Source organism: Coregonus lavaretus, assembly GCF_964263955.1.
Source record: "Coregonus lavaretus genome assembly, chromosome: 33".
Taxonomy (NCBI): Eukaryota; Metazoa; Chordata; class Actinopteri; order Salmoniformes; family Salmonidae; genus Coregonus; species Coregonus lavaretus.
Window position 1 is genome coordinate 19,591,094 of NC_140020.1, and position 14,673 is coordinate 19,605,766.

Consider the following 14,673-nt stretch of genomic DNA (forward strand, 5'->3'; position numbering starts at 1 on the left):
GACAATTCCTTTCAACCTCATGGCTTGGTTTTTCCTCTGACATGCATTGTCAACTGTGGGACCTGATATAGACAGGTGTGTGCCTTTCCAAATCATGTCCAATTAATTGAAGTTACCACAGGTGGACTCCAATCAAGTTGTAGAAACATCTCAAGGATGATCAATGGAAACAGGATGCACCTGAGCTTAATTTCGAGTCTTATAGCAAAGGGTCTGAATACTTATGTAAATAAGGTATTTCTGTTTTTTCTTTTTAATAAATGTGCAAAAATGTATTACAACCTGTTTTCACTTTGTCATTATGGGGTATTGTGTGTAGATTGATGAGGAAACATTTTAATTTAATCCATTTTAGAATAAGGCTGTAACATAACAAAATGTGAAAAAGTCAAGGGGTCTGAATACTTTCCGAATGCACTGTAAGTATAGAGGTCAAAGATCAGGTACAGGCAAACAGCTCAAGCAATAGACTGCCAGAGGTCAGAAGTGGACATATTACATACTGTACCATAAGGGTCCATCAAAAACAATAGACCTTTGAGGAGAAATTTCCTTTTGAAAACAACACCTGATGACATAGCATGATGGTACAGAATAGAGCCAAACTAACGAGACTTCATCAGGAGACCATTGGAATTAAAGGAGGAGCTGGGGGAAATTTCATACCAGTTAGTTCATTCATGGGACATGGTTCCTCCCTTACCAATATCTTGTCTTGTGTAGTCTATTTATTATATATTGTAGCCTACAAATAACTACTCAACTAGGAAGTGGAGCATAATATTGTATGCAGTATGTTGAGAGTGTTGTTCTGCATATCATCCTCTTACTACAGTCTTTCATGTTGATAAGCAGCCTGGGGAAGTCCCTAAACAGACGAAGACGCTATGCATATTTTTGCATGCCTTGCCTTGGCTCCTGCTCATATCACTGGAGGGGGCCATGCGCACACTGCTCCAGCTCCACTCACCATCACCATCAAAACATGTGTTTATGCTTATAATAGGCTTGGGCTCTAAGCTGACCGATGGCTTAAAAGTTGACCTTTTATCGTAGGAGAAAAGTCTGACCTTCCACATCAGTAATCCAACCTCTGTGTCACGCTATGGCTATACAGGCCTGATGGCAGGCCTGTATAGCCACACCTGAAGAAGCTGTGAAATTACTGTTTAAACACGGAGAGCCTCTTTTCAAATTTGAAAAATTGTGGATTTTCCAGACCATAGCCCCTGATCATGAACTTCTATCCCTTAAATTCTCCCAGTAAATCCTCACAGTAGACAGTAAATAAGGGTTTGTGTGTATGTTGTAACTGTACCTCTTTAGCTATGTAGTTTTATCTTAGAATTATCACAGTCGTAAAACATAAATCCACAGAACATTTCTTGTACTGTAAGAAAACAGAACAGTCTGTCCCTGTATCTCATGTACACGTTATACTATACATACAGTGCATTCGGAAAGTATTCAGACCCATTGACTTTTTCCACATTTTGTTACGTTACAGCCTTATTCTAAAATGGATTAAATCGTTTTTTCCCCTCATCAATCTACACACAATACCCCGTAATGACAATGCAAAAATATCACATTTACATAAGTATTCAGACCCTTTACTCAGTACTTTGTTGAAGCACCTTTGGCAGCGATTACAATCTTGAGTATGACGCTTGTCATACCTGTATTTGGGGAGTTTCTCCCATTCTTCTCTGCAGATCCTCTCAAGCTCTGTCAGGTTGGATAGGGAGTGTTGCTGCACAGCTATTTTCAGGTCTCTCCAGAGATGTTCGATCAGGTTCAAGTCCGGGCTCTGGCTGGGCCACTCAAGGACATTCAGAGACTTGTCCCGAAGCCACTCCTGCGTTGTCTTGGCTGTGTGCTTAGGGTCGTTGTCCTGTTAGAAGGTGAACCTTCGCCCCAGTCTGAGGTCCTGAGCACTCTGGAGCAGGTTTTCATCAAGGATCTCTCTGTACTTTGCTCCATTCATCTTTCCCTCCATCCTGACTAGTCTCCCAGTCCCTGCCACTGAAAAACATCCCCACAGCATGATGCTGCCACCACCATGCTTCACCGTAGGGATGGTGCCAGGTTTCCTCCAGATGTGACGCTTGGCATTCAGGCGTTCAGAGTTCAATCTTGGTTTCATCAGACCAGAGAATCTTGTTTCTCATGGTCTAAGAGTCCTTTAGGTGCCTTTTGGCAAACTCCAAACGGGCTTTCATGTGCCTTTTACTGAGGAGTGGCTTCCGTCTGGCCACTCTACCATAAAGGCCTGATTGGTGGAGTGCTGCAGAGATGGTTGTCCTTCTAGACGGTTCTCCCATCTCCACAGATGAACTCTGGAGCTCTGTCAGTGACCATCGGGTTCTTGGTCACCTCCCTGACCAAGGCCCTTCTCCCTCGATTGCTCAGTTTGGCTGGGCGGCCAGCTCTAGGAAGAGTCTTGGTGGTTCCAAACTTCTTCCATTTAAGAATGATGGAGGCCACTGTGTTCTTGAGGACCTTCAATGCTGCAGAATTTTTTTGGTACCCTTCCCCAGATCTGTGCCTCGACACAATCCTTTCTCAGAGGTCTATGAGCAATTCCTTTGACCTCATGGCTTAGTTCTTGCTCTGACATGCACTGTCAACTGTGGGACCTTATATAGACCGGCGTGTGCCTTTCCAAATCTAATCAAATCAAATGTTATTTGCCACATTCGCCGAATACAACAGGTGTAGACATTACAGTGAAATGCTTACTTACAAGCCCTTAACCAACAATGCAGTTTTTTAAAGAAAAGAAAAAAGTGTTAATTAAGAAATTTTTTAAATAAAAGCAAATAGCTAAAGAGCAGCAGTAAAATAAAATAGCAGTAGGGAGGCTATATATAGGGGGGTACCGTTACAGAGTCAATGTGCGGGGGCACCGGCTAGTCGAGGTAATTGAGGTCATATCTACATGTGGGTAGAGTTAAAGTGACTATGCATAAATAGTAAACAGAGTAGCAGCAGCGTAAAAGTGGGGGCAGTGCAAATAGTCAGGGTAGCCATGATTAACTGTTCAGGAGTCTTATGGCTTGGGGTAGAAGCTGTTGAGAAGCCTTTTGGACCTAGACTTGGCGCTCCGGTACCGCTTGCTGTGCGGTAGCAGAGAGAACAGTCTATGACTAGGGTGGCTTGAGTCTCAGAATATCTAGAGATAGAAGTTCCACTACCAAAATTAATTTAAAAAAGGCAAAATTGGACATCCCTGTCGTACACTTCTGTTGATACTGAATTTTTACTAGGATGAAATGTCAGGAATTGTGAAAAACTGAGTTTAAATGTATTTGGCTAAGGTGTATGTAAACTTCCGACTTCAACTGTAAGTCAAACATACATACAGTTGAAGTCTGAAGTTTACATACACCTTAGCCAAATACATTTAAACTCAGTTTCAACAACAGAACGCGTCTCCTTCCTGAGCGGTATGACGGCTGCGTGGTCCCATGTTGTTTATACTTGCATACTATTGTTTGTACAGATGAACGTGGTACCTTTAGGTGTTTGCAAATTGCTCCCAAGGATGAACCAGACTTGTGGAGGTCTACACATCTTGGCTGATTTCTTTTGATTTTCCCATGATGTCAAGCAAAGAGGCACTGAGTTTGAAGGTAGGCCTTGAAATACATCCACAGGTACACCTTCAATTGACTCAAATGATGTCAATTAGCCTATCAGGAGCTTCTAAAGCCATGACATCATTTTCTGGAATTTTCCAAGCTGTTTAAAGGCAGAGTCAACTTAGTGTATGTAAACTTCTGACCCACTGGAATTGTGATACAGTGAATTATAAGTGAAATAATCTGTCTGTAAATGATTTTTGGAAAAAATATATTGTGTCATGCACAAAGTAGATATCTTAACCGACTTGCCAAAACGATAGTTTGTTAAAAAGAAATTTGTGGAGTGGTTGAAAAAAGAGTTTTAATGACTCCAACCTAAGTGTATGTAAACTTCCGACTTCAACTGTAAGTAAAACATAAGTCAAACATTTTTCTATTCCCTTGAACATATGGTTTGGACAACATCCATCATATGCACTTGTAAACTGCCTGCTACAATTAATATGCCTCTGGTCAACTCTGCTCAATCTAACTAACCTTTAAGCTCTTCATGCAGCTATGAATATATGGCTTAGCAAAGGATGCTGGAAATAAATATACTGTATGAATATCCTCAATATTCTTGTCATCCTTTTTGAAATGCTGGAACTGGGTTTAAAAGACTGTAGAAAAGGGGGTTGACTGAAATGGCCCCAAGGGGATGACATATTTAGTCTGTCCAGATAGGAAACCATGATGGCCAGACTCACACTAGGCCAGAGGGGTAATTAGAGCAAAAGCTTTCAAGGGAGAACTATAATGTGAGACTGTATGTTAGTAAACATATTACATACATGAGATAAACACACTACTTACATACATCACTTCAACATTACTCAACATTACAGTTTGAGAGAAACATGATATCCTTTGTGAATGTTAAAAGTTGAATTTGCTCTTGTATGATTGCCCAGATAAGAAAACATGTTGGCCACACACCAGGCCAGAGGGACAAATTATTGCAAAGGAGAACTATAATGAGACAGTATGGTAGTGAACAGATTACACACATACATCACTGTAACATTAAGCTACTCCATCATTACAGTTATTCAGAAACATTACATTCTTTGTGAGAGCTAAAAGTATAATTTAATATTTTATGTCTGTTTGCATGAACCTGAACTAATGAGGTGTGACAGGCAATCCAAATATTTCATAACAGAATGTGTTGGCCTTGAAAGGCAATGGTGCCCTGTGGCTAGAGACCAATCAGCCCTCTGTTTGTGAACCCTGTACACCCAAACACTTTATCAGAAACTGTCAAACTGAGTGACCAACAGTTGACATGAACATAATAAAAACTCCTCCATAGCTGTTCCGGATGACCCGCTGAGATTCAGTGAACTTCAGTCCTGGCGGAATAAAGAGGAATTCTGCTGATGGACAAAAGCTACAAAATCCAATAATTCAATCCTGAGAGGTAGCAGCATGCAATCTTCAAGCAGCGGGGTGGTGCTCTGAGTCAGTGTGCGCAGCAACCATGCTGTTAAGAACAGTGGAGTGACACGCTTTGAACCAGAGGGTCTATCAAATGTAATGTCAGCTGATTCCCACAGGAACAACACGTAACACGTGGAAAGCATTTGGCTCAGCTTCTACTGTTATATCAAAAAGAAAATGAAATCTGTTTATAAGCTAGAAAGGAGAAACAACTCAAAACAAAACCTGATGAGAAGATGCTTATTATTTGCAATGACTTATTCAAAGTTTTTCTTAGTTATTCAACCTAACAAGTACATTACATCATGTTACATCTTGCACACTGTCATACCCGTTTAGACCCTCTTTCTCTAAATGAATCCCCACAACCATGTTCAGAATGAAAGGAATTGCACCCAGCGTAATCCTGGCTGGCAATTATCATAATAGCCTCCTCTTCCATAGAGCATTAGCTACCTGTTATGAAACAGGCTGCTTGTTATGAAATATCGATAACACAGATGGTTCAGGAGGGCAACACCTTTATGGGCACCTTAGAAAATTAAAAAAGTCTGTTCAATTAACTAGCATGTAAATCTATTGAGTGGGGAGAGCAACCAAACAGAGTATTATTGTATTTGTTGAAATACCTGTACAAATGACAAATATCCAATACAGTCACCTGTAAATGTCACAGTCAATTGCAAATATCTTAGGATGTTAAAGTTTTCCGGCAGATATTGCTTTCCTTGACCTTTGGCCGTGTTTTTCATTAAAATATCTGAGTAATATATCGCAATATACTGGAATATCAACAAAGCTTAGAGGGCCGTTGACAACCACACTGTAAAACCACATATTGATGCTCGTGAATCACTATGGCAAAACCCCCCATGTGTCTTTCATGGTCAACAAGCCAATTGGAAGTGAAGCTACTATTAGTACCCACTCTACTGCATCAATTAGGTATTATCAGGCTGTCTAATTAGCTACTACTATAACCATTCATGCTGTGATCTGCCTAAATACAACTATTTTACAAGATAAATACAAATTAGGCGTTACCCTCACTGACCTTCCTTACACTGAACACCATATTTAGATAATCCTTTACACTGAGTACACATTTAACTTTTGTGGTATCACAATACCAGTCATAGTAGGAGATACAGTGCCTTGCAAAAGTATTCATCCCCCTTGTCGTTTTTCCTATTCTGTTGATTTACAACCTGTAATTTAAATGGAATTTTATTTGGATTTAATGTAATGTACATACACAAAATAGTCCAAATTGGTGAAGTGAAATGAAAAAAATTACGTATTTCTAAAATTTCTAAAAAATAACGGAAAAGTGTTGCGTTCATATGTATTCACCCCCTTTGCCATGAAGCCCCTAAATAAGATCTGGTGGAACCAATTACCTTCAGAAGTCACATAATTAGTTAAATAAAGTCCACCTGTGTGCAATCTAAGTGTCAAATGATCTGTCACATGATCTCAGTATATACAGTGAGGGAAAAAAGTATTTGATCCCCTGCTGATTTTGTACGTTTGCTCACTGACAAAGAAATTATCAGTCTATAATTTTAATGGTAGGTTTATTTGAACAGTGAGAGACAGAATAACAACAAAAAAAATCCAGAAAAACGCATGTCAAAAATGTTATAAATTGATTTGCATTTGAATGAGGAAAATAAGTATTTGACCCCCTCTCAATCAGAAAGATTTCTGGCTCCCAGGTGTCTTTTATACAGGTAACGAGCTGAGATTAGGAGCACACTCTTAAAGGGAGTGCTCCTAATCTCAGCTTGTTACCTGTATAAAAGACATCGGTCCACAGAAGCAATCAATCAATCAGATTCCAAACTCTCCACCATGGCCAAGACCAAAGAGCTCTCCAAGTATGTCAGGGACAAGATTGTAGACCTACACAAGGCTGGAATGGGCTACAAGACCATCGCCAAGCAGCTTGGTGAGAAGGTGACAACAGTTGGTGTGATTATTCGCAAATGGAAAAAACACAAAATAACTGTCAATCTCCCTCGGCCTACAGCTCCATGCAAGATCATGAGAACGGTGAGGAATCAGCCCAGTACTACATGGGAGGATCTTGTCAATGATCTCAAGGCAGCTGGGACAGTAGTCACCAAGAAAACAATTGGTAACACACTACGCCGTGAAGGACTGAAATCCTGCAGCGCCCGCAAGGTTCCCCTGCTCAAGAAAGCACATATACATGGCCACCTGAAGTTTGCCAATGAACATCTGAATGATTCAGAGGAGAACTGGGTGAAAGTGTTGTGGTCAGATAAGACGACCGGGAGTTGGTAGAGCATGGCGTTTGCAACGCCAGGGTTGTGGGTTCGATTCCCACGGGGGGCCAGTATGAAAAAATTAATAAAATAATGTAAATGTAAATAAGACCAAAAGGTAGCTCTTTGGCATCAACTCAACTCGCCGTGTTTGGAGGAGGAGGAATGCTGCCTATGACCCCAAGAACACCATCCCCACCGTCAAACATGAAGGTGGAAACATTATGCTTTGGGGGTATTTTTCTGTTAAGGGGCAGGACAACTTCACCGCATCAACGGGACGATGGACGGGGCCATGTACTGTCAAATCTTGGGTCAGAACCTCCTTCCCTCAGCCAGGGCATTGAAAATGGGTCGTGGATGGGTATTCCAGCATGACAATGACCCAAAACACATGGCCAAGGCAACAAAGGAGTGGCTCAAGAAGAAGCACATTAAGGTCCTGGAGTGGCCTAACCAGTCTCCAGACCTTAATCCCATTGGGAGCTGAAGGTTTGAGTTGCGAAACGTCAGCCACGAAACCATAATGACTTGGAGAAGATCTGCAAAGAGGAGTGGGACAAAATCCCTCCTGAGATGTGTGCAAACCTGGTGGCCAACTACTAGAAACGTCTGACCTCTGTAATTGCCAACAAGGGTTTTGCCAGCAAGTACTAAGTCATGTTTTGCAGAGGGGTCAAATACCCCCCTTTTTTGTTGTTATTCTGTCTCACTGTTCAAATAAACCTACCATTAAAATTATAGACTGATCATTTCTTTGTCAGTGGGCAAACGTACAAAATCAGCAGAGGATCAAATATTTTTGAACAACTTTGAACATCCCACGGAGCACCATTAAATCCATTATTAAAAAATGGAAAGAATATGGCACCACAACAAACCTGTCAAGAGAGGGCCGCCCACCAAAACTCACGGACCAGGCAAGGAGGGCATTAATCAGAGAGGCAACAAAGAGACCAAAGATAACCCTGAAGGAGCTGCAAAGCTCCACAGCGGAGATTGGAGGATTTGTCCATAGGACCACTTTAAGCCGTACACTCCACAGTGCTGGGCTTTACGGAAGAGTGGCCAGAAAAAAGCCATTGCTTAAAGAAAAAAATAAGCAAACATGTTTGGTGTTCGCCAAAAGTCATGTGGGAGACTACCCAAACATATGGAAGAAGGTACTCTGGTCAGATGAGACTAAAATTGAGCTTTTTGGCCATCAAGGAAAACGCTATTTCTGGCGCAAACCCAACACCTCTCATCACCCCGAGAACACCATCCCTGTGGGGATGTTTTTCATCGTCAGGGACTGGGAAACTGGTCAGAATTGAAGGAATGATGGATGGTGCTAAATACAGGGAAATTCTTGAGGGAAACCGGTTTCAGTCTTCCAGAGATTTGAGAGGTTCACCTTCCAGCAGGACAATGACCCTAAGCATACTGCTAAAGCAACACTTGAGTGGTTTAAGGGGAAACATTTAAATGTCTTGGAATGGCCTAGTCAAAGCCCAGACCTCAATCCAATTGATAATCTGTGGTATTACTTAAAGATTGCTGTACACCAGCGGAACCCATCCAACTTGAAGGAGCTGGAGCAGTTTTGCCTTGAAGAATGGGCAAATATCCCAGTGGCTAGATGTGCCACGCTTATAGAGACATACCCCAAGAGACTTGCAGCTGTAATTGCTGCAAAAGGTGGCTCTACAAAGTATTGACTTTGGGGGGGTGAATAGTTATGCATGCTCAAGGTCTCAGTTTTTTTGTCTTATTTCTTGTTTGTTTCACCCCAAAAAATATTTTGCATCTTCAAAGTGGTAGGCATGTTGTGTAAATCAAATGATACAAACACTCCAAAAATCCATTTTAATTCCATGTTGTAAGGCAACAAAATAGGAAAAATGCCAAGGGGGGTGAATACTTTCGCAAGCCACTGTAATTAACCTTTTGTTATTCACAGGACAGTGTTACCAAATTAATGCAGGAGAAAGCACTTTACCATAATGCTAGTCAATCCTAAGTGCTCACAGCTGCTATTGTCAAGCTGATAAAGTCACGTGAGGAAGGAGGACACCAGTCTTTATCTCTGGGAGACTGTCCGTTCCCCTTTTCCTTGAGTGATGGGAGAGCAGAGAATGCTTTCATAAGAGACCGAGTGGTCAAAGTTCAGATGGGAGAGGAGAACAGTGGGCAAAAAGGTGTTGGAAATCATCATTGTGACAGTGCTAGGACATTGGATGTTATTGTTATTGTGTTACCGTGTCAGTGAATTGACTGTAGCCTCTGACAGACTAAGTCCCTCACAGTCTCTCTCCCTCTCTGCAGAACAGCAGTGCTTCAAGGGTCAACACTGACGTCTGATTAGGTTCGATCTGTCCAATGATGTCATATATGCATGTAGCCTGTGGTTCTGTCAGGCTCATGCTTAACAATCCGTAGAGAATGCACATGCGTAAAATACGTTTCCTGTCACAGCTCATTGCAGAACTCAGTTTCCTATCCATGTTCCCCATCAGGTGTTCAAATCAAATCACATTTATGTGGTCCTCTGTAGCTCAGCTGGTAGAGCACGGCGCTTGTAACGCCAAGGTAGTGGGTTCGAACCCCGGGACCACCCATACACAAAAAAAATGTATGCACGCATGACTGTAAGTCGCTTTGGATAAAAGCGTCTGCTAAATGGCATATTATTTATTATTATTATCAGTCAGCCCTGATTCATCCTATAGACTAAATACAGTGGGGGAAAAAAGTATTTAGTCAGCCACCAATTGTGCAAGTTCTCCCACTTAAAAAGATGAGAGAGGCCTGTAATTTTCATCATAGGTACACGTCAACTATGACAGACAAATTGATGAAAACAAATCCAGAAAATAACATTGTAGGATTTTTAATTAATTTATTTGCAAATTATGGTGGAAAATAAGTATTTGGTCACCTACAAACAATCAAGATTTCTGGCTCTCACAAACCTGTAACTTCTTCTTTAAGAGGCTCCTCTGTCCTCCACTCGTTACCTGTATTAATGGCACCTGTTTGAACTTGTTATCAGTATAAAAGACACCTGTCCACAACCTCAAAAAGTCACACTCCAAACTCCACTATGGCCAAGACCAAAGAGCTGTCAAAGAACACCAAAAACAAAATTGTAGACCTGCACCAGGCTGGGAAGACTGAATCTGCAATAGGTAAGCAGCTTGGTTTGAAGAAATCAACTGTGGGAGCAATTATTAGGAAATGGAAGACATACAAGACCACTGATAATCTCCCTCGATCTGGGGCTCCACGCAAGATCTCATACCCGTGGGGTCAAAATGATCACAAGAACGGTGAGCAAAAATCCCAGAACCAATGAATGACCTGCAGAGAGCTGGGACCAAAGTAACAAAGCCTACCATCAGTAACACACTACGCCGCCAGGGACTCAAATCCTGCAGTGCGAGACGTGTCCCCCTGCTTAAGCCAGTACATGTCCAGGCCCGTCTGAAGTTTGCTAGAGTGCATTTTGATGATCCAGAAGAGGATTGGGAGAATGTCATATGGTCAGATGAAACCAAAATAGAACTTTTTGGTAAAAACTCAACTCGTCGTGTTTGGAGGACAAAGAATGCTGAGTTGCATCCAAAGAACACCATACCTACTGTGAAGCATGGGGGTGGAAACATCATGCTTTGGGGCTGTTTTTCTGCAAAGGGACCAGGACGACTGATCCGTGTAAAGGAAAGAATGAATGGGGCCATGTATCGTGAGATTTTGAGTGAAAACCTCCTTCCATCAGCAAGGGCATTGAAGATGAAACGTGGCTGGGTCTTTCAGCATGACAATGATCCCAAACACACCGCCCGGGCAACGAAGGAGTGGCTTCGTAAGAAGCATTTCAAGGTCCTGGAGTGGCCTAGCCAATCTCCAGATCTCAACCCCATAGAAAATCTTTGGAGGGAGTTGAAAGTCCGTGTTGCCCAGCGACAGCTCCAAAACATCACTGCTCTAGAGGAGATCTGCATGGAGGAATGGGCCAAAATACCAGCAACAGTGTGTGAAAACCTTGTGAAGACTTACAGAAAACGTTTGACCTGTGTCATTGCCAACAAAGGGTATATAACAAAGTATTGAGAAACTTTTGTTATTGACCAAATACTTATTTTCGACCATAATTTGCAAATAAATTCATTAAAAATCCTACAATGTGATTTTCTGGAATTTTGTTTCTCATTTTGTCTGTCATAGTTGACGTGTACCTATGATGAAAATTACAGGCCTCTCTCATCTTTTTAAGTGGGAGAACTTGCACAATTGGTGGCTGACTAAATACTTTTTTTCCCCACTGTACTGTATGCCTCCAGGATAGACTCCCTCGCTATAATAAGATGTGGACCGATCAATTCAGCGGTGTCAGTCTTCTTACTCTGCCTCCATTTACTGATGTGTAAATATTTTCTCTAGCTTACCAAGCCATGAAAAGGACTCTCCATGAGGGTATAGTGTACCCATCTATAGTGATGGAGAGAAAAGACAAGATGGAGCCCAAATAGTGGACAATATCACATAAAATAACCTAGTACTCATGAGCGTAAATTAAGATTATATTTATTCATTTTGGAAAGAATCTCAGTTCATGCAATTTCACAGCACATGTAAACAAGATCACTTGAAAAGATGTTAAATGTGCACATATTTCCTATTTTCTTTGCATCAAATAATGGAATGTACAGTATTAAGCTGAATGACAGTTACATGGATAGCTTTGTCTTTGTGTGTATATATATATATATATATATATATTTGTGTGATTATCTCTTTGCTCAAGCTCAACTTAGAATGTAGCCATGAGAAACATTGAGGGATGTAAAAAAGTAAGACATTACAGATTCTTATTGCTTTAGGGATCAACGTGTAATCTTGCCCTTTATTTTACCCGGACCAGTCAACAAGGCCAAACACGCTTAGGACAAACCTAAAACCCAACCTCAACATCACAGACACATACACAGGCTTTCAGGCTTCCTTTCATGCATACACACAAACGCGTGCGAGCACAGTCCCTGATCAGGAATGCTTTCTTTTAATGGATAAGATTCTAAGCCTGAGGTTGGTACACGGCTTGGTGTACTCGTGTGAAGGAAAAACTATAATTTCCTGGATAAGACATTTTGTGTGATCAGTATATATATTTAAAATGTAAAGCAATATTTAGCTTGCTAAAATAGAATATGAAGAAGGATGCAGAGAAAGGCCATCCACAGCGTTCAGGATGATCTGAAGTCGAGGCAAACATCCTTCTGATCATGATGGGTAAGTTAGGAATCATCAAATTGCTGCATAATCTAGCGACAACCTCCAACAGATGCTTTTGTCTGAGCGGTACACTGAATGCATCCCAACAAAAATATCTTGTCCTTCCTTGAGTTCACGCCTGCCCACGCTAATGTGATGTGGAGGCCATCTTTACAGCTTTCAACTCAAGCAGGGTCTGGGTCCTCCAATACCTTTACACATGTTGAGCATTCAACAGACAGTCACAACAGACGTTTCAATTACAAAGTGGTGCTGGCTATGCATAGGTACAGTGCAGAGCTTAACCCTTCTGTATCAAGTAGATCTCTTCCCCCAATACCTTTCCATTCAGCCTCTCGCTTACAGTAATGAGAAATGGCAGATATACTGTGTACTGGGCTATATGTCCAGTTAGCCTCCATGCTCCACGTTTCTACTTGGTCCAAGTATAAAGACGTGTGAACCAGACACATTCAGGGTAACATGGAAACACACAAAGGTCACTGCTATACAGGACTTCCGGTCTCATCTGGGAGGTTAGAAAGAGATTGCTCACTCTTCAAAGCACACATGATTTTCTTTTACAGAGAGAGTTAGAGAGAGAGCTGTATATGGTTCATAAAAGAGGGGTCAGAGCATTTGGCGTACAGGAGTTGTGCAAGCTAATAACAAATCGATGAATAAGCCACAATTTTGACCGTGGCGTGAAATAAAATGGAGATTTATCTCATAAACCACTGGTGCTCTATTATTGGCTGTATTTGATGGTACTAAATATATGATCTCTAACACACCTGTCGCTCTCTTTCTGAGATAACCATTCCACATGACTTGTCCTTTACAAGAAGAACAAGACAAAATGAAGAAAAAAAAAGGACCCTCTCTAATATATGTCTAAGCACATTGTCAGTACTTTAAAAAATATATAATCAGCAAGTCTAAACAGTTTGATAAATGTAATCTCCCAATATTAACACTTGAATATTTGTTTAACAGGCACAATAGTGTTACCCTGGATAGGAATGTAAGAAGAAAAATAACAACAAAGAAAAGGATCCCTTATGCCATAGCAATGGAGTACAACACTGCTGTAGCAACAGGGGCACATCACAATATCATTCATTATGATATAAAGAGGCTAATATGGATACTTTAACTGAAATCAGAATCATCTTTAAAATCAACTACCTGCAAGTCATAAAAAAATTTAACAAAAAGAATCCCCTATCGCTTTATACAGAATCAGTAGTATTGAGAGCAACCCTGACACATTCCCATAGAGAATGCAGACTGCCAGTCCAGCACAGTAGTTAGTAAGGCCTCGATTGTTTGTGTTGGCAAAAAAATTGAGAAAAAAAGTAACAAAAAACATATACATCTGTATTTAATTACACCTTTCTATAACTCAAAAACCTTAATATGTGCAAAAATGTAAATCTTACAAATGCGGAATAGGTTGATGATAACTCAAAGTATTATAGGAATGTCATCGTCCCCCTCCTCTTTGTACTCAGCGACAGACCGATAGGTGACTGATGTTCCAGGCTGATTGGGTCAGACTTCACGTTGAATGAACCATCTTCTTTAATTTCTCTATCTCCATCTGAAAGACACACACATCATTTTAACTAATTTCTCATGAGAAACCAGCACCGGATGCAATTCTGATGATAACATCATAGCTAACAGCCTCACAGGGAGATACATTTGGGTATCAGATCATGAATGAAATGAAAGTCTTATTTCCACTTGCGGTCCAACTTAACCCATCTATACCATAGCATTTACAATATTAGTACAAAACACTGCAATTTCATGCTCAATGTCACTTGAATACTAATAGGCAGGTTGACTGACAACGGCAGAAATTAGCCATCATATGAAAATCTGTTGCATTCATCAGAGAAAAGCTCTCAGACATAAATGGAATACAAAGATAAGAGAGAAAGAGAGAGAAAGAAAGAGACAGAGACAGACAAATGGAAAGGGAAGGAAGGAGAACAGGGAACATGATGGGAAAAACAGAGGATAAAACAATGTTAAAAAATATATAGAAA

General features: G+C 40.9%; 1 protein-coding gene across 1 annotated transcript in view; it reads right to left on the reverse strand.

The window, feature by feature from the left end:
• Positions 1-11,913: 11,913 nt before the first annotated feature.
• cd2ap (CD2-associated protein) overlaps positions 11,914-14,673 on the reverse strand; it is a 73,964-nt gene continuing 71,204 nt past the window's right edge. The window contains exon 19 of the mRNA XM_084150990.1: positions 11,914-14,219. Within this exon, the coding sequence (XP_084007116.1) occupies positions 14,178-14,219 (42 nt within the window). The 3' untranslated portion in view covers positions 11,914-14,177. The remainder of the gene's footprint in view (positions 14,220-14,673) is intronic.